General features: G+C 42.0%; 1 protein-coding gene across 4 annotated transcripts in view; it reads left to right on the forward strand.

Annotated features, from left to right (window-relative positions):
• FN1 (fibronectin 1) overlaps positions 1-21,111 on the forward strand; it is an 83,787-nt gene that overhangs the window by 13,534 nt on the left and 49,142 nt on the right. For all 4 annotated transcript variants that reach the window (XM_072977652.2, XM_072977656.2, XM_072977659.2 and 1 more), the window contains exons 8-13: positions 1,276-1,461; positions 1,886-2,065; positions 8,142-8,318; positions 8,741-8,893; positions 10,711-10,839; positions 15,165-15,308. In XM_072977652.2, the coding sequence (XP_072833753.2) occupies positions 1,276-1,461; positions 1,886-2,065; positions 8,142-8,318; positions 8,741-8,893; positions 10,711-10,839; positions 15,165-15,308 (969 nt within the window). The remainder of the gene's footprint in view (positions 1-1,275; positions 1,462-1,885; positions 2,066-8,141; positions 8,319-8,740; positions 8,894-10,710; positions 10,840-15,164; positions 15,309-21,111) is intronic.

Below are 21,111 nucleotides of genomic sequence, written 5' to 3' on the forward strand. Positions count from 1 at the left end.
ATCTGAATGTGATAATGAAGTCTGGAGGCTCAGTCAGTTGATTTGCTCTCACTGCCTCCTTTCTTCCTTGGCTTGTCATATAGCTCTGCTACTAGAGTTATGGTAGCATAATATGGGCTTAAAAGGCCAGACATGATTATTGCTTTCAGCTACCAAGCTGTACTGTGATCTTGTCAGACTGACAAGCATGCGTTGAGACATACTTTGTTGAGTGTCTGCACCTAAATGCGGGGTTATGTGGGGAAGGAGAGGGGGAAAACACTTTAGTAACTGCATGTGATCCTTATTAATAAACAGCTGCTAGGTATTCAGTGGCAGGGACCTGAGGAGGAGACATTTCTGTAGAATCCACAGGAAATACTGCTAAAGGCCAGGAGTTTTCAATCTTTGGTTCTTCAAGGGTTTTTTTTTTTTTTTTTTTTGGACTTCAACTCCCAGAAGCCCCAATGAGTATGCCTAATGGTAAGGAATTCTGGGAATTAAAGTTCAGAAAGTTGGTAATTGCTGCTGGGCATATGGATATGGGATGATGCTCTTTTTGTCACACATATCCTCACCTTGAATAGGCCTCATAAATGAATCAGTGGTGGGTCAATATTTGGCCCTTTCCAACTGGACATTCTTTCTGGATACAGGAATGGAAGACGTTACTGATACATTTTTTTCTGAAAGATAGTTTTCAGTGTGCTGAATAGCATACTGTATACTTTGCCAAAGCTGCAGAAGGGATGTGGTGACGCTGCGGGTTAAACTGCAGAAGCCTCTGTGCTGTAAGGTCTATAGATCTTCAGCTGTAAGATCGAATCCAAGTGATGGAGTGAGCACCCGTCGCTTGTCCCAGCTCCCGCCAACCTAGCAGTTTGAAAGCATGCAAATGCAAGTAGATCAATAGGGACCACCTCGGTGGGAAGGTAACAGCATTCCGTGTCTAAGTCGCACTGGCCATGTGACCACAGAAGATTGTCTTCGGACAAACGCTGGCTCTATGGCTTGGAAATGGGGATGAGCACCGCTCCCTAGAGTCGAACATGACTGGACAAAAATTGTCAAGGGGAAGCTTTACCTTTACCTATAAGTTGCCTTTAGAACACAGCCAAGTTTTATTTTCACATTAGATTTAATGCAAATGTGGTATATTGACTAAATAATTGTAGTATATTGACTAAATAATAAAGGAGATGGTTGACTGCCTAAGATTTATGTAACTAAGTGACTGGCCTAGTGTTTCATGTTGACCACTGTAGCGCTTGACTCTGTCCATGTTTTCTGCTTCAGGAACTGCTTCTGTAACAGATGTACGAACGGCACTCTATCAGCCTCAGCCTCAGCCTCCTCCATATGGACACTGTGTAACAGACAATGGCATGGTGTACTCTCTGGGAATGCAATGGCTTAAGACCCAGGGCAGCCAGCATATGCTTTGTACTTGCCTGGGCAATGGCGTCGGGTGCAAGGAAACAGGTATGAGGCATGTTTGAAGAGTCACTGTAAATAATTCTCAGAGAACCTTTAAGATTAAAAATATTGCCATGCAACTAAAAGGCAGTTCCTCACTTTTTCTGTGAACACAGCACCCAGTGTGGCAAATAAGACAGTGCTGCCCTTTTCCTTCCTAAAGGTGGCGCTCTTGAGCTCAGTGCAGTGAATCAGGAACAAAAGTGGCTGATCTTGCAAAAAGACTTCTTCCTCCAGGATTCAAGCAGTATCATAACCAGTATTCTGGCTGTGTGTGTAACCTCCTGTGCTGTATAAACATCAGCTGTGTATTCAGACTGAGAAAATTGCTGTAGCTCCAAGTACGGGAAGAGCTCCATGATCAGGAAAATGATCTTGTATGCACAATTAGATTACACAATCCTAATGCAAGGTCTGTTTTGTTTTAAAGTGGTGACCCAAACCTATGGGGGCAATTCCAATGGAGAGCCATGTGTCTTCCCCTTCACCTACAATGGGAGGACTTTCTACTCCTGCACGTCTGAAGGCCGCACAGACGGGACTCTCTGGTGCAGCACAACTTCAAACTTTGATGAAGAAAAAAGATACTCCTTCTGTACAGAACAAAATGGTAAACTTTTTCAAATAAAAGTCTATTTGGGGAAAAATGGAGTATAAATGTTAGGAGATTGTCAGTGACGGCGCCAACCATTAATTTGGTGATTTGGTGTTATTCTAACAAAGTCAGTACCAGACACTTCTTTTATGTGGGAGCTGAAAAGAGGGAGCTAGAAGAAATAAGTACAGTGGTGCCTCGCTTAACGAGCGCACAGTTTAACGATGAATCCGCATAGCGATCTGTTTTTCAGATCGCTAATGCGATCGCATTGTGATGTTTTCAATGGCAAAACATTGCATTGCGATGATCGGTAAGCGTTTTGCTTACCGATCTTCGCATTGTGATGGTTTTTTAAACAGCTGATTGGTGGTTCCAAAATGGCTGCCGGACGCCCAAAATGGCCACCACAACCATTTTCGCGCCCTGCCCTCACTTACCGAGGGTGCGAAAATGGCGGTGCTATGGAGGAACTTCGCTGAACGGTGAGTTTGGGGCCCCATAGGAACGCATTAAACAAAGTTTAATGCGTTCCTATGGGGTTTTTTGATCCGTTTAGCGATGTTTTTGCATAGCGACGATTAATCCGGAACGGATTAACGTCACTATGCGGGGCACCACTGTAATTAAGGAAAAAAGATCCAGGGATAGCAAAAGGCATAATAGTGGATCATTAAAGCCCCACCGCAGAGCTTGTTCTGTGCAGTACAGCAACTATTTTTGACTAAAGAAATGTTGGTTTAGATCTTGGCTCAGACAGATTCTTACCTTGCACAAATTATGTATGTCATAACACTTGCTTCTTTTTTTGTAAGATGCAAGTGGCAGTGCTAGAACACATTGGTTTACAGGCCCTCTGATCATGGGTATGGTAGGACAGAGATCTAATCAATGCTCCTCCCCACTGTTTTTCAAAGATTCAATGTTTTCCTCCTTGTTCCGCGTTCATGCCTAGCCCTGGGAAAAATGGCATTGCCAGGGTACAATTTTGCAATACTCCTTAAGGAAAAAAGCCCTTCTTCATCAGGAATAGTTGGCTAAAGAAGGAAAAAACATTGTTTACAATTTGACTTGCATATTTCTTTGCTGTCTCCTGCCAGCTCATCCCAAGAAATGCTTGTGGGCCAATGCTCTAAATTAAATCCATGTATGTGTGCCATTCATTTAAATTTAGTATGTACCTCCCACTAATGTCCTGGAGGAGGAGATTAGTTAGTAAAGCTGGTAGGCCAGACAAAGCTCTGCGTCTTTGATCCAAAAGATTCTACCCACCCCACCCCGAGTGTGTGTTTGGCTGCATTTTTCTGCCCCCCCTTTCAGTTCAGTAAGCCCAATGTCCATATTAGGCCTGAAGGAAAGATGCCTCCTGTCTATGACTAGTACAGTGTTCTGATGTCACCCCTTAAATACTGAATCCCCAGCTAGGTTGCCATATATAGCAGCAATGAAAACCTACTTGTAAAGATGGGCTTCTGGGGACTTTCTTTCCCAAGCCTTTTTGCTCCGTTTAAGATAAGGAGGGAGGCTTGTGTTTCATCTGGGGCCTACCTGTCTCTCTATCTTAAGAGGAGGGAAAGGATTTTCTGTCTCATAATATCTTATCAAGGAACAAACTGCCTTGCCATTTTAAAAAAAAGGGGTTTTAATATTATATCAAAGTAACATACCCAACAGTTAAATAGCTGCATGCATGGGTGCTTTATTACTCCACATCTAAAATTCTTCCCAGATTTTGGGTTCTCAATTCTCTGATTTCATTTTCTGGTCTGCTCACCTTAATTTTTTACAACATCATTCCTTCATTTTAATTCAATTCTTGTTGCCCACCTTTCTTTCGAAAGAAAGAAAGAAAGAAAGAAAGAAAGAAAGAAAGAAAGAATATAACAAGAAAAGTACAATAAATATCATCATCATCATCATGCATGGTCAAGTCAATTGTTTTCAGGGTTTTTCAGGTATTGAGCACTCAGAAGTGGTTGACCATTCCCTTCTTCTGGTGGCGTCCTCTGCAGCTTGCCCAAGGTCACACAGGCTGGCTCTTTTGGAATGCACAACGAGGAACTGAATTCCCAGATGCCCAACTCACTGAGCTATCCAGCCAGCTTATAACAGATATACCATGCTCCAAACGTGCTTACCTAATTTGCTAGAAATTTAAGTAGAAGTCAACATGTCTGCTGAGGCTGTGCTCTTTTTGCCTAACAGTTACAGACTCTTGTTACTAAGAGGCATGAAGGATTATTTCTAACCCTAGAGATGGGGGTATTCATATTCATATATGTGTACAAATATCTCCGTGCAGCAGGACTCATCCTCCCTCCACCTGCCTGGAGTGGCCAGCCAGGCGGGAAGAGAGTGGCATTCTGGGCATGATTGGAAAGATGACTGCAGCAGGACGTGTGAGTGGGCAGTCTGGCCCTGGGGGCTGGACCCTTATTAAGTCTAGCTGTGCAGGGTTATTCATATTTGTATGTGAATACAAATACCCCCATCTCTAATTATTTCCTCCGCCACCACCTCAAAGTATATCTATTTTATCATATTCTTTTTGTGGAAAGCAATTTCTCATAGAATTTAATTCTAAATTAACTTTTTTAAAAGCAAGAAGTGCAAATGAATTTCAGTCAATCTCTGTGATGGCATCTGCATAGGCATAGCTTGTTCTCTCTGGTTCTCTCTCAAACTGGGTGTTAGAATATAAATGCAATACAGTTCACTTTGCTCATGTCATGGGTGTATTTTCTTTAGTTTCTGGATACCTTAGGCGGACAGCCACACCCATTTTTTTGCAGTGGTACACCTGCTTTTCTCGCACTTTGATCTTTTTAAGGAACATGCTTCCTTTCGCTGTGAGGAGTGGCAATGATTATAGTGTTGCAATGTGAAAATCCTCATGGAGGAGAAAATCCTCAAGCCAGAACCACATAAGCACATGTCTCATTTTCACTCACTTTTAAAAACCATTAGGTTGTAATTAGGAATGTAAGTTAAGGACTTAGTTAAAGTCTAGCAGAGCAGTTCTGCTCTCAGGCAATTGCCCCGCAACCACCCTCCTTTTAAATTAGGTTCCATCATCTGTAGGAATTTCAGTAAACAGGTTCTGCTCTACCCTTCACTAGCAGCTTCATTTTAGACATACCTTTCGAAAAAGTGATTGGTAACTCAGAGATGCTTCTCAGTGGTACATTTGCAACTTTCATTTTGCATCCTTTTCATAGAATTATAGAATAATAAAATAGTGGAATCGGAGGTAGCCTACAAGGCCATTGAGTCCAGCCCCCTGCTCAATGCAGGAATCCAAAGCAAAGTAGATCTGACAGATGGTTCCCTAATTTTCTCTTGAATGCCTCCCCTGTTAGAGTGCTCACAATTTCCAGAGGTAACTGGTTCCATTGTCTTACTGCTCTAATCATTAAGATTTTTTCGGGGTGTGTGTGTGTTGTGGTTTTTTGTATTCAGCTGAATTCTGGCTTCCTGTCACTTGAGCCCATTATTATGTTTCCTGTACTCCGGGATGATTCCTTTGTATGACAGCCTTTCATGTATCTGAAAAATGTTGTCTTATCTCCCCTCAGTCTTCTTTTCTCAAGGCCAAATAGACCCAATTCCTTCCGTCTTTTCTCACGGGGCTTGGTTTCCAGTCCCCTAATTGATCCTTGCTGCCCTCCTCTGAACTTGTTCCAATTTGTTGGCATTCTTCTTAATGTGCAATGTTCAGAACTGGATTCAGTACTCAAAATGAGGAGTAACCAGTGCTAAATAGAGGGGAACTAGTTCTTTATGGGATTTGGAGACTATACTTTTGTTAATGAAGCCTAAAATAGCATTGGCCTTTTTTGTAGCCACATTTGTAGCCACATGTTGGCTCATATTCAGTTTGTTTACAATAATTTCAAGATCCTGCTCACATGAAATATTACAGAAGCAAAAATTCCCCCTCTTGTAACTGTACATTTGGTTTCTTTTTTCCTAGGTGTAGAAGATTTTGCATATGTCCCTGTTAAATATTCTGTAGTTTTCAGTCCAGTGCTTGAGCCTATGAAGATCTAGCTGAGTTTTGTTTTATGTCTTCCGGGGCATTAGTTATTCCACCCAAATTTGTCCCATCTGCAATTTGATAAACATTCCCTGCACCCCTCATCCAAGTCATTAATAAAAATGGTGAAGAGCACCAGGCCAAGGACTGAGCTTTGTGGCACCCCACTTTCTCCCAGTTTGAGAAGGAGCCATTGTTAAACACTCCCTAAATACGATTCTATAACTATCTGTGTATCCACCTGACACTTTATCTATCCAGCCCACATCTAGTTAGCTTGCTAATCATAATATCTTGGGGCACTTTTTCAAAAGCTTTGCTGAAGTCAGGACATATTATGTCTACAGCATCCCCACCATCTACCAGGGAGTTTACTTGATCAAAAAATGAGGTAAGATTAGTCTGGCTGGATTTGTTCTTGACAAATCTGTGCAATATTCTCTGACTATTCGTCTATCAATCTCGAAATGCAATCCTGCCTCCTCCACTTGTAGTTCACATTTGTCTGGAGGGTAATGATGTGTCTTTTTGGAAAAGACTGAGCTAAAGTAGGCATCAGGCACTTCTGCCTTTTCTTGTCATTGTTATCATTTTCTATCCCCACTGAATACCTGAGCCACTGTTTCTTCTCTCTGACTTCTGCCATACATGTACCTGAAAAATGCTTGGAAGTTGCTTTTAGCATCTCTTCCTAATCTCAAATCATTCTCAGCTTCTGCTTTCCTATTCCCATCCCTGCTATTCTTTGCCACTTGTCTGTATTGTTTCTTTGTTGCCTGGCCTTCCTTCCACTTCCTATATGTGTCCTTTTTAAATTTGTTTTCAGTTCTACATTGGCCTTTTTTGCTGCCTCACACCTTTTTTTTCTTTTTGGAATTGTATGTAGTTGTGCCTTTAGAATATCTCTGACAAGAAACTCCTACTAATCTTGGACTTCTTTTCCTGTTAAGATCTCCCTGCAGTGGGACCCTTATTTATTATTGTTCTGAGCTTATTAAAATTGGATTTCCTAAAATCCAATGTATATGTGGAGCTACACTCTGTTTTTGTTTCCTTTGAAATCAAGAACTGAAATAGAACATGACAACTTACTTTGAGAGTTTCCTTTAATGCTACTTCTTCCCTGAATAATTTTTTTATTTTACCCTCCTGAACTAAGTTCTCCAGTTCTTCTTGTTTGTTTCCCATACTCTTGGCATTTGTCTATAGACACTGAAGATTGTATAATTTATGGCCTGCTTTCCTTTGTCTGTTTTTATGAAGATTATTATTTGGCCCCATTAGGGCTGTATGGTCTGCTCCTTTTATTGTGCATAAACCTTCACCTAGTTCTACTTCTGAGTCTACATCTCTCTGTCTCCCCCCCCCCCCCCAAATTCCAATTCAGTTTAAAGCCCTCCTGATGAGGTTCTTCATGCTGTGGCCAAACACATTCTTCCCAGTCTGTGTGAGGTGCAAGCCATCTCTTGCTAGCAGTCCATCTTCCAAGAAGCAAGGCCTGTCATCCCAAAATCCAAATCCCTCATGCTGGCACCACCTTTGTAACAAGTAGTATCTGAGCCATTCTCTAGAAATGTAGGGAAAAGGAACAGGAACAAGAAATGGAGGAAACTCCAGGTGCACAGGGGAAGTGCTATCCAGTTCCAGTGTATTTAGGAAGAAATCTTTCTTCTGAATGACAGTTTTAAGCCTGGAATAAAATCACTATTGCAATCTCATGTGTTAGTTTCCATGCAGTTACAGATGTGCTTGCTAAGGTGGCTCTGGGCATATAGCATTTACACAGCACATAAAGTTGACTTATGGGCTATATAGAAAGTGCAGCAACGGGATTTAAAAATCAGTTCCCCTGAAACTTAAGGCTGTATTGGAGTGGCTGATTTCTCTGAAGACAGATTTCCACAGTACCAAGTACATTGATTTTCCTGATACTACAATGAGGTCAAGATGTTACAGAGACATGTCTGCGGGGCTTGTTTTATTTCATTGGCAGCTTTTGTAAGAATCCAGGCCTAGTTATGTCCATTTTTCTCAAAGGCTATTGCTTCCTTGCAGTTTTGGTTCAAACACGTGGTGGGAACTCCAACGGTGCTCTGTGCCATTTCCCTTTCCTCTATAACAACCGGAATTACACCGATTGTACTTCTGAGGGGCGAAGAGACAACATGAAGTGGTGTGGAACAACTCCAAACTATGATGCAGATCAGAAGTTTGGATTTTGTCCCATGGCAGGTATGTTGAATATACCTTGTGTACCAATGCATAGGCATTGTTGTTGCTCTATAATTTTGTGTGGATTGTGAAGCGATGCTTCGTCTAAGGAATGTCTGTAGGCATTGATTCCAATTCAGCTGCTTTACGTTAATTGCTGCCTGTAAAGATTCACCTCATGTTCAGCCAGCATTCTGTTCTGGAATCAAACCCTGAAAGAGTGCATCTTCTTATTTTAGATTCAGAATCCAAGAGGAAGAGTAGCCACATGTTCCAATTCTTTTTTCCCCTGTCAGATAAATAGAAATGCATACAATATTCTCTGGCAAAAAGAGAGTGAAGCCAGAGTGAAAATTCACAATACAGTGCCTAGCTGATTTGTGTAATATGACACATGAAATGAGCAGCAGAAGAAACCTCACTCTTGGTTATTCTTTGAACAGCGCACGAGGAGATTTGCACAACCAATGAAGGTGTCATGTACCGCATTGGAGACCAGTGGGACAAGCAGCACGAGATGGGTCACATGATGAAATGCACTTGTGTAGGGAATGGGCGTGGAGAGTGGACCTGCATTCCTTATTCCCAGCTTAGAGGTATTTTGACTTGTTTTTGCTTCTCTGCTCAGCTTATGTTGTCCAGTGTTTTCTGGAGAGTAGGGATTCATATGTTAGAATATATAGTGTGGTTGCAAGCTAATAGGTAGAGAAAGAATCTACTGAACTACACCTCAAGGTGGAATCATGCTGGCCATGCTGGCTGTAGTCCTAAAAAGGTCCTTTCTCCACCTCTGACCCCCCAGTATAGTTTGACAACTCCAAAGGTTATCCTGAAATTTAAAGATTAATCAGACAGTTCTCAGATATGATAAAGTCCTCTTATTCTGTTCGTACTGAATGAAATGGGAATATTCTGATGGCTTTAATGGAGGTTGAATCAAACTAAAGGGACTCGGGAAAACAGTGCAGATACGAGGAATAACTGCTGAAGCTCATCATTTTCTGTGATTCCAGTCTCTTGAGTTATGTAGGGAGTGAGCAAGAACCTGCAGAATGGATTCACAGTTCAAAGGCATTTTGATCTGTGGTCGTTCCTGAGTACAATCTGTAAGGCAGGGATTCATCTATTCAGCAGAGGAGGATATAGTGTGAATCCAGGCAAGTACATGGGAAAAGAGTTTATCATAGAGTCAGTACTCCCATCAAGAAATGGGAAAAATAACTTTTTTAAAAAGACTGCAACACCCACAAAGACTGCAACATCCATGTTCGCATGGCTAGTGGCCAGCATTCATACCCATTCCACTCAGGTTTCCCAGATGTCCCTTTTGAACTAGAAGAGGAAATATTTTTTTCCCTTGGTGCCCCAAGGCCTAGTAAACAGACTGACATGTGTGAACAAATTTTCTATAAAAAAATAAATACCAGGTAATGTGTAGAAGCAGAAAGTAGGAATGCTTGCTTGTAGTGTGCAGATGAAGCACCTCCCCCACCCTGCACATGCTCTATTCGACATGCCAAAGGGCAAGTGTGGGACATCAGAGGGCTGACTTGCTCTTCCGGGGCCTGTTCACATAGGCTTCCCTTTTGCTAGCTGGATATGTTTGGCAAATGTCCCTTGTCAGGGCACAGACATTGGGGGCTGAGCCAAGGTGCCACTCTGGCATTTAGGAACCCCTCTCTATGTGTGTAATGGGCTAAAGGCATCCCTTCCATCAAACAGGTTCATTTAAAGAGGAGGCATTGGGGTATACATTCAGGTGTTGTCAGCATTCCTTGGAATGACTGAAAAAGATTATAAGATGTAGATTCAAAGCATCTAGCATGGATGAATGCAGCATTCATGTAATCCTTTTTTACTACATGCTCCCTGAAATTCATTCAAAAGAACAAAGAGAGACATCCACATCTACAGACTGGATTTGAAGTATTCTAAATCTTCCAGATTTTGTTTTGTTTTGTACGTCTGGTGTTTAAGAAAGATTTAGGCAAGATGAAATTGAAAGCAACTTGGTTGCCACTGCCTGGTACTCTGTACTTCTAATAAAAATCTGTGGAAGACATAACATAATAGCTGACCTGAGACCTCAGAAAGACTTCTGGAGAAGGTTAACATTGTGTAGAAACAGCATTTCATAGAATCCTCAGTGCTAGGCAAAATGGAGGACTGAATTGTGGAAGCATTGGATTTGATTATACAAACCTATTGAAGTAGGGAGTTTTCTGTGTTGTAGTTGTCACACTTGGTGAAAACTGCTAACCATCGGGAGGCTCTCTTGAAGTGAAGTGCCTACCTTGTGTGAAGTTCCTGCTGTTCCCTCTCACAAGAAAGTGTCACTCCACTGCACAAAAGAACATGCTCTGTTGCAACCAGTAATCAATGGCACAAATATTATGTTTGCCTCTTAAAACAGACCAGTGTATTGTTGATGACATCACCTATGATGTTAACCAAACTTTCCACAAACGTCATGAAGAAGGGCACATGCTGAACTGTACTTGCTTTGGCCAAGGTCGGGGGAGATGGAAATGTGATCCTGTCGGTAAGTCTGCTATTAACTGAACTGCATGTTTTACAGCGTTTAATGCATTGCCCTGTCAGCAAGAGCAGTGTGTAATTAATGCGCCTCAGATCGTCTAGGAAATGCCCTTATTTAAGGATTAACGAGGACTTCTTGAATGCCAGAATAAAAAGCACAATGAAGTAACACATGGGAGATGGTTTCGATCTCACCAGAGTTACAGGGGCATTTACGCTGAGTGTAAGGGGTGTTGTTATACTTCCCTTCCTGGACTGCTGACGGAAGTGCATTGAAGCGGGCCAGACTAAGTTTTTGCATTGTTTAGGTGTTAAGGGTAAGTAGAGATATTTAGCCAATTTGGGTGGAAGCAGTGCGTTGTCGAGTATAAGCCTATTTATGATGATGCCAAGGTCCTGCTGCCTTTCTGTTTCAATAATATGCTGCCTAAGATTACTCTTGGCCTTAATGTATCCCATTTGCCAGAGTTTGTGTTCCTTTTTATTTTTCTCATTTGGGAAGGATTTCCATTTACAAAAGGACCCCTCCTTGCCCTTCAAAGCCTCTCTGACTCCGCTCGTTAACCCTGCTGGCACCCTCTTGGACATACTTGAGCCCTTCTTCCTTTGCAGTACAGTATGCACTTCCGCTGGGCCTCTACTACCGTTGTTTTAAACAGGCTCCAAGGCACTCTGGAGAGACTGGTTCCTTTTTGCCTTCCCTTTCAACTTATTTCTAACCAGTTTCCTCATCTGAGGGAAGTCCGCCCTTTGGAAATCCAGGGTTTTTGTGTCACATTTGCTTGTCACTCTCCCCCCCCCGCCCTGTGACATGCTGCATGGTCACTATTCCCTAGCGGCTCAGTGACATTCACGGCCCTAACCAGGTCCTGAGTACCACACAGTATTAAATCCATAGTCGCCTGTCCTTGGGTGGGCTCCATGGCAAGTTGCTCCAAGGCACAGTCACTTAGCATGTCAAGAAACCCGGTCTCTCTTTCTTGTCCCGAGCATGCATTGGCCCAGTCGATGTGAGAATAATTTAAGTCCCTCATGATTACAATCCTGTCCCTCCCCCCCAATTAGGTTTAGAAAAGAGCTTCTATCTAAACAAATGGAAGGTGGTTTTGAGGCATAACTATAGCGGTGGGGGGAAGGGGGAGTGATTGAGGGGGCTGCTGCAGCTTAAAAGGTTTCCAGTGTGAAGGGGGAATCTTTGTGTGCTCATATGTGTATGAGAGAGTGCAAATTAATGGATGTATTTATGGATACATATGAATGCATGTGTTACCAAAAACAAAACACCTTTCTGGATGCATGTGTGTTGTGTTGGGTTACTTTCCCCGCTTTCCCCAAGGGATGATGCCAAGATCAGTCATGCAGTCCCTGGAAAGTTCCTGGGAAGTTAAGACGCCACCTTTGGATGGAAGAGGTTACCTTCCTCTGGGCCAAGACATATCCCTCCTCTTTACCAGTATAGCCCACTACAATATGCAAGAGCAGAGGATATGAATATCGTGTATACATGCACACCATTAGCCCTGGAAGTCAAAGGAGCTTTTTCCTTTTCTTTTTAATCAGCAAATTCAGATGTGAGGTCTGGAAAAATCCATGTAGGTGTCCAAGGGGGGTGCTTTCCCATGGTGCCATCTAGGCACTGTTGATCATCGCTAGGCACAGTTTATAAAGAACCTGACGCATCCCAGGCAAGCCTTTTGGCAACGTAATCATTGAAAGGATAACAGGCGCAACCTCTCTGATTAAAATGATCATGGCAGTATTTCTCAGCCTTTTAAACCCATCGCCTCTTTGGATAACACCAGAGTATTATACTTCAAGCCAACCTCCCCAATAACTGTATTTAAAATTCTGTGAATATGGCAAGTGACAGTGCACATACATTTAGAAAGTGACTGCACCACTTGTTATGTGCTGTTAGAAACAAGTGACCTCCAAAATGTCATATAATTGCCACTATCATCATCATGCGCCGTCAAGTCAACTCTGACTTACGGCAACTTTTTCCAGGGTTTCCCAGGTAGAGAGAACTCGGAAGCGGTTGGCCGTTCCCTTCTTCTAGGGGTGCCCTGGGACTGTGCAGCTTCCAATAAGCAGAGTGCTCAGAAAGCTGTGGTTATAACCCTGACTCCATTTCATAAATAAAAATGTCTATATTAATGTTGACCTTTTTCCCAAATTACACATGCCTCCTCTGAAATTGTGATATGGGTTGACACAATTTCACTGGTCAAAAATCATCACTTGAGGGATCAATTGTTCATCATTGGTGCCCCAGCATCTCTCAGAAAATGGTCCATTTTACAGAAGAGCAGGCTTTGTCAAAGCATGTCCTTCTAGTTCAGGCCACCAAAAGGTCTCATGTGCCCTGTTAGCAACTGGAAGCCTTTCCCACATCCAGTAGGAATCCCAAGTCCCAGCCCTTCACATTGGGATGGCCAATCCCTTCCGACCAGATTTGTCAGTGGCCGCTACCAGACACCGGCCCTTCTTGACTGTTCTTGCCTCAGCAGATTCTTGTAGTCCGCAAGGCTTAAGGCGTTCGGTCTTCCTTTGGGAAATCCAAGTTCAGGAATCTTAAAGTGCAGTCTGAACATTTTTACCATCAGGTACCTCAGTTTCCTGAACCAAAAACAAACAAACAAAATCTATCAAAGATTGCTTTAACCAATATTATCTTACCTGAGGCTAAGTCTGATTTAATTGACTGGCTTTGCCTGTGTTTTGCTGCGACTAAAGGGGGAGTTTTGAACTAGGCTGACAATATGGCTGAACTTAGTTTTCTCTTAAAAATGAACAGATTATTCTTTTCTATCCAGAAAAAAAGCTCCCAAATTCTGACTGAATGATGCCACCCAGAAACCTGATCTCTAATTATTTAATCCGTAGGGTTTTTTTTTTTTTTTCGGGCAAGAGTTTATGAAGCACTAGGGCTCAAGTCCATCTTTGTTGAAGTATGCACAGGTTTTGTCAGCAATGTTGTACAGAATCTCAGTTAATGTGTGACTGCTGCCAATGGCTTTTTTTGAAAAAGAGAAGGTTGTTTGACAATGAGTTAGAAAATGAAAAATGATTACAAACCATTGGCTGTTTCTATTTGGCCATGCATTTCACTCTGAAATAGGGATGTGTACTAGCACCAAAATTCAGATTTGAATTCAGAATTTGGAATTACAGTCCTTTGGGTTTTCCAGATATCCAGAACTCTGTTACAGTGAATACGAATACCGATGGAGCCAAGCCTGCCTGATCCAGGCAGTTGTTCAGCTGCTTGAATATCATTAGTTGCTCCTGCAAAGAGGCTGGTTTACTTCACATATGATGTTCGCCCAAGGGTGTATATCACTCTCCCTTTCCCAAGAGGTTTGCTCAGTTAATTTTTAACATGCTAGCATACTAAAACTTGTTATTAAATATGCTTGCTTGTTCTAATTGAAGGCTTAGAAAAGTTTATGGTTCCTTTTCAAATGGATCTCCTTGCTCCCTTTCCACTCAAGCATAATGCCCAAGAGTCTTTCTTGATATGCATTATTGCTGCCAAGCAGTCTTTTCTAAGGTCTATAAATCAGATATTTGTTGTTATGTACCATCAAATTGCTACCACCTTATAGCAATTCTAATAGGGATTTCAAAGTAAGTGAGACATTTAAGGAGTCGTTTTACCAGTTCCACATCCCCAGTGAGTTTCTATGGCTGAGCAGGGATTCAAACTTTGAAAGCTCCTATCTTAGTGTATTTACTGAATTCCTGCTGCTTTTGAGTGGAAAGAAAGGTTTACAAGCATCCTCTTTTTTTCCTTATTTTGTGTGTTCACAAAAATTGCTCTTTCTTCTGGATAGGTTCAAGGTTGCTCTTCTGAGTAAAATTAGGATCTGGTATTGTCAAGGAGATTGGCCGTCTATGTGACTGAGAGAAGCTTGTGCATGTTTGGAGGTGTAATATGTGTACCTTGCACTGAAAATAAAGAAGCCATTCACTGCTATAGCACTCCCAGTAGCATCTTCATCTAGCTTTGATTCTGCAGAACCGCCAGGCTTTCTCTTCCATTAGTAATCCCAGGGAAGGCTCTGAGAGTCTGAAGATGTCCCTGTGATGAGGGGAAAAGTAAAAGACACACTTCAGATGTGTGTGTGTGTGGGGGGTCCATCTTGCAAAGGAAAGCCTTCTCTGTTCAGGAGTGGAGGCTTTCCTTGACATTTTAGAGTGCCGGGGGGGGAAAATTAGATTCTAAAATCTTAAAAGTCTCCATGGAGGAGAAGAGGGCTGATTTATTTGTAAGCCTCAGGCCCTCGAAATAACTATCTCTTTCCCCATTTGGATTTCTGTTTTTAGACCAATGCCAAGATTCGGAAACTCAGACCTTTTACCAGATTGGAGATTCGTGGGATAAGCATGTTCAGGGCGTCAGATATCAGTGCTATTGTTATGGACGTGGAATTGGAGAGTGGCACTGCCAGCCTTTGGGTATCCAACCAGGTAAGAATCTTAATAGTGGAGTGAGAATTGATGGAGGAGCCATCTGTGGTGTTAACAGTAGTGATGGGCATGAATTAATTTGGTCGGCCCTGACGAAATTCATTGATGCAACACTACCGGTGCTGCATGTTCACTCCCCCCCCACCTCTCAGCCGGTTGGTCCACTTGCAGTTTGTTGCTCACCACCTGGGTCCTTTTCTGAATGAGGATGGAGTGATTCCTCCTGAGAAGTCCAGGGATGGGGTGCTACGTCATTTATACGTATAGCTAGATCTCCTCAGAAGCACCCTTTAAAATAATAGAAAATGGCAGAAAAGATATTTCTGGCCTGAAGAAAGCTAGCAGGGCCGAAACAATGATTAAATGCTAGCCATATTTAAATATAGTTTTAGAAGAAGAAGCCGTGTTAGTCTGTGCATGTCGGGCAAAAATGAAGGAAAATTGAAATATAAAGAAGACAAGTACGTTGTGGCACCTTAAAGATTAACTGCTATGTTTTAATGTGAGCTTTTGTGGACAAGTCTACTTCTTCAGACAAATAACTTTAAATATAGTGTATTCCGAATGAGGGGAGGAGCAGTGGTTCAGTGAGAGAGCTCTGTTGGAAGTTCTCGGTTCAGTTCCTGGCATCTGTCGGTTGGACTGGAAAAACCTGAAGACCTGTTGCCAGACAGTGTGCACAGGACTGGGCTAAATGTGCCACTGGTCTGTCTCAGTATAAGGGAGCTTTTTTTCCCCCTTCCTATGTTTCAGAGGTGAGATTCCAGCAGGAAAAATATTACTCCCCTCAGATAAAGGCAGGCTAATGGCAGATAGTAAATTTCAAACCAGGATGTTCCTAACTTGTAGCTCAGTCATTTTGCCATTTTGCATTGCCACTCTGTTTTAGGAATAAACCCATGTTTGGATTAAAGGTCTTGTACCCAAAACCATTGCTATTAATCTCAGTGGCATGTCGTACCTGATATCTAAACAAAATGTTTGAACTGTCCTCATTATCCAGTTCCAGGAACTGGTCTCCGTAGACATGGTCTGATACAAGGTTTGTTTGTTCAGGCTCAGTCTAAAGCACATATATTGATTAGGGAAGTGGTTTGGCTAACCTTTGTGCTTGAACATTGCATTTACGGCTGTTGGTTTGGGGTCTTGTGTTGGAGTATAACTGTGTGGGGACAGCTCATGGTACAGCTGCGACAGTACCTCCCCAACGTTTTGGGATGAGGTAAATCTCCCACTCCACTCACACACCTCTAGGTAGATGATAGAATATAAATTTCACAATAGAAAAGATTTATGAATAAATAGGGGATAATGCTTTAGGATAACTGTACATCCTGTACATTCAGGCATCCTGAAAGAAGTAGCCCATTTGACAGGAAGAGAAATGTATGAATTTTGTTTCTTACAGACTTGCTGGTTATATAGGAATAAATGGGTTCAAAGTTAAATGAACCTTTGTCTCAAGATCCTTGGGTGACTCAGATGTTCTTATACTGATAAAGATGTGCAGTAACACACATCTGTTCCAGTACGAACCAGTAATGGATTTAGAAAGAGAGTAATATCTGTGGTATGGTGACTGTGGAACTAAAAGCCCAGAACACTCTGAAAGACAGTTAAGTTTGTTCATTCAAGACCAGCTACACTGATGATCAGACCTTCACATGACATTCTAAATAAAATTTCTTTTGTTGGAGTTTGGAATTTTTTGAAAAATTATTTTGCTGGAGGGAGATTCTGGGATTGCAAATAAATAAACAAATAAATAAAATCAGCACTTCCAGGCTTGGCAGAAAATCCATAGCTACAAGCAGAATGTTGTGAAACTGTGGGCATGATTAGATGGACATTTGTTCTGCAGTTTAGTCTGGGTTGGGGATGGACTGGTTTGCTCTGTTTTCAGTGGCGTACATATGTGTCACAATGAACCAGTCCCCCTCCCCCCCCCAATGAATGCCTGCCCGTGCCTTTTTGAGTTGTCAGTGGCTTCTATTTCTTTGGTGCAGCTAGGATTGCTCCATTTTGGCTTGGTTCCAGCATGTGTGGGTTCAGACCAACGTGGCTGGCTGGCTGTCACTTTGGTGAAGCTGTTTAGCAATTTTGAAAAATAGGAAAGCTTTCTATCCAACAGTATTAAACTCAGGAACCCCAAACGATTCTGGGAAGTAGTTTTGGGTTTGTTTGTTTTTTCAGATTAAAATACTGTCAATATCCCCAGTCCCTTCTGTCACTTGGGAGCAGTACTTCCTGTCACTCTGCTGTGATGATTGTAAAAATGAACCCCAGTTTGATAAGGATATGCTCACAGGAGTACCTGATTGGTCCCCAGTTTCTGTTGCAGTTATTAGCTAATATCAAGCAATTATTAGCTAATATAAAATCCAGGAAGGCATCTAGGCCTGATTTCCTGCCCTCTGATATGCTCGAAGAGAGTGCGGATTGGTGGGTACCAGTCCTGACTAAGCTTTTTACAGCTGTGGACAGGCCTGGGCTGATGCCCAAGGCCTGGACCCAGTCCATAATCCTTCCCATATATAAAAAGGGTGACAGGAAATCTCCAGACAACTATAGACCAATAAGCTTACTATTGGCAGTGGGGAAGGTTTATGCCAATCACCTGCTGAATTGGCTTATCAGCTGGACAAGTGATAACAACAATCTAGGCCCTGAACAAGTGGGTTTCCGGGCAGGCAGATCTTCAATAGATCACTGTTTAGTACTGATCCATTTTATAGCCAAGCAAATGGCCCATGCTAAGTCGCACCTGTATGCTGCTTTCTTAGATTTTGAAGCTGCTTTTGATTCAGTTGATAGAGAACTTCTTTAAGAAGCCGGTCTAGACAGGAGATTGCTACTATTGATCCAGAGACTGCATATGGATAACACATGCCTCATTTGTTTATAGAGCCATGGCATCCTCTCTGAACAGGTCCCCGTTAATAGGAGTGTTAAGCAGGGTTGTGTCCTTTCCCCCACCCTTTTTAACCTGTACATCAATGATTTCACTCCTTCCTTGTTGGAGGTTGTTAGTCATTGTTCTAGACTGGGTTCCCTGGCAGTTCCCATCCTGTTATACTCTGATGATATGGGACTACTATGATGTACTAAGATAGGCCCTAGACAGCTAATTGAAAACTGCGTTCTCTATCTTTCCCGTAACAAATTGACTCTCAGTTATGTCAAATCTAATATAGTCAATGTGTGCCATATGCAGCTCTATGCCTGGAGGCAGGCTTAATCAGATTGGGGACACAAGTGTGGCTGACACCCTTTAAATACTGGCTGAGAATATGCTTTGTGGCCACAGATGACCCCTTAATTAGGGGTGTCTTGTCTGATTCTTTACATTCTCCTAGTTTAAAACTGTTCATACAAAAGGTGCGGACCATGGTGGATTTAATTCACAACCTCTGGAAACATAGCTCTGCCCTTGCAACTCTGGGTCCATAGAGTCCCTGGAGCACATGCTTCTCTACGGTGCCATGTACAATGACATTCACTCTTCAAACCCGGAATCAATCCTTGTTAGTTTTACCAGACAGGCAGAGGAGGCAATCTTCTACAAGGTGTGAATAAATTCTACACCAGCCAGCCAGCCAGATGTATTTGTTTATTAATTCAGCAGCATAGAACTCAGTTTTCTCCAAACCCACCTGTCTAATCTTATTGGATATAATTAATTATTCATTTCTGTATAAGTTACAGATTATGAACAATGGCTAGATGTTACCTTGAAACTAGGTGTTACTTTGAAACTAGGTGTTACCTTGAAACTACTGCTATATTCTTTTTGCACTGAGGCCTTTTGATTTGTTTCCTACGGGGTATATATCCCCCATCTATTTGAAGATTGATGTTTGCTGTACGTTTTTAAGCCAATAAAGGTTATGATGATGATAGAAAGCTTTCTTTCCATTTGTCTTTGGAGGGCAAATGAAAAGAAGTTGTGCATTTCTTTTTTTATTGTTGCTACTGTATCAGCAATGCTTTGAAAGTTTTTTTCCCCCAAAATATTGTCAAAGCATCACTTATGTGCTATGTCGGTTAGCTACAATTAAAAAGAAATGGAAAGCTTTGTCTCCTTTCCCTCCAAAGGTGAGTGGTTAAGAAACTTTCAATTTCTCAGCATCATTAAGCAGTTTCCCCAAAGAAATAGCTAGCCAGCCACATTGGTTTGATCCCACACATGCTGGAACCAAACGAAAATGGAGCAATCCTACCTGTATTTGAGAAATAAGAAACTTTCTCAAAGATCAGTCTTGATCATGCTGAACAAGGGCAGCCCAAATGACAAAGGTAAAAGGTAAAAGGTAAAGGTTCCCCTTGACATTTAGTCCAGTTGTGTCTGACTCTAGGGGGCGGTGCTCATCCCGTTTTCAAGCTGTAGAGCCAGAGTTTGTCCATAGACAGTTTCCGTGGTCACGTGGTCAGCGTGACTAGACATGGAACGCCGTTACCTTCCCACCATGGTGGTACCTATTTTTTATCTACTCACGTTTGCATGCTTTCAAACTGCTAGGTTGGCAGGAGCTGGGACAAGCGATGGGAGCTCACTCCATCGCGTGGATTTGATCTTACGACTGCAGGTCTTCCAACCTTGCAGCACAGAGGCTTCTGTGGTTTAACTCACAGCACCACCACATTCCTCCCAAATGACACACTGCACCTCAAAATGACCCAGTTTAGCATAATCACAACTGATCCAGGCCAGGATAATTCAGCTGTCTAATCACACCCCGAGTCACATGTCTCATGGGGAATAAAATCTCTTAGTTATAAGGAAAGGAACTGTATTACTAGCCCTTGGATCAGACTATTTAGCAACAGGAAAGCTTTGTGGGTTTTTTTATTTCAGCATAATTCTCCTTATTCTAGCTTCTAGTAAGGTAGGGTAGCAGTGTTAGTCTGTTTCAGCATTTTCCCAAAATAAATAAATAAATAAAAAGAGTTAAAGTAAAAGAGTTAAAAACTAACAGGATTTTTTTAGTGTGAGAATTTATGGATTAAATCTTATTCTTCAGACACAATGGTATTTGAGGACACGGGCTGTAATCCATGGTAGTCTTCGAGGTGCCATAGCCTATATGTTTTGGGCGTACGCATGCGCACACACAAACACATACAAGATAGTGAAATTCTCACCACATGTCAGCAGACAATTATCTGACACTGTCAGATGACTGTATAACATGCATACCTGTGGAAATGTTTAAAAGCTTCGATAAAACCAATCCCCCTGCCCATATGGTTACCCTTGGCTATCGCTTTTGAGGACACACATATCTTATACAGATGCATAGGATGTTTGTTTTAACAGCTGGGCAAGAGGCACTGAGGCTCAACAAGTATTGTTTCAAAAAGAACCTGAGAAATTTAGCACCCGTTGTTTCACCTCCACCAATTCCAGAATGTACTGTTTCAGTTTTTATGCTGTAGAGTAGTAAAACCCATTACAGAGCACTCCAGGTACCCGAGCTGCTGGCTGTTAGTGACCTTGAACTGAACAGCAATAGAAACTGTTTTGTCTCATTGCTATGTGCCTAGCTGCCTTGAATAGGCCAATCACAAAACAAATAGATACATAACCTCATACAACGTCACATACACAAGCACGTTAAGACATGTCTTGTATCACATTTGTAGAGGTTTGTGGTTACTGCCGCTTTTCTCCTACAACATTCAGAATAATAAGACCCAGCTCTTTTCTAACAGCTATTTCCATGGAATTCACAAATAAAGTTCATATATGTTTACACCATTCTAAATGTATGCAAGGTATGCTTGCTCTATTATTTACACTGAA

The sequence above is a fragment of the Pogona vitticeps genome, chromosome 1, assembly GCF_051106095.1.
Source record: "Pogona vitticeps strain Pit_001003342236 chromosome 1, PviZW2.1, whole genome shotgun sequence".
NCBI lineage: Eukaryota > Metazoa > Chordata > Lepidosauria > Squamata > Agamidae > Pogona > Pogona vitticeps.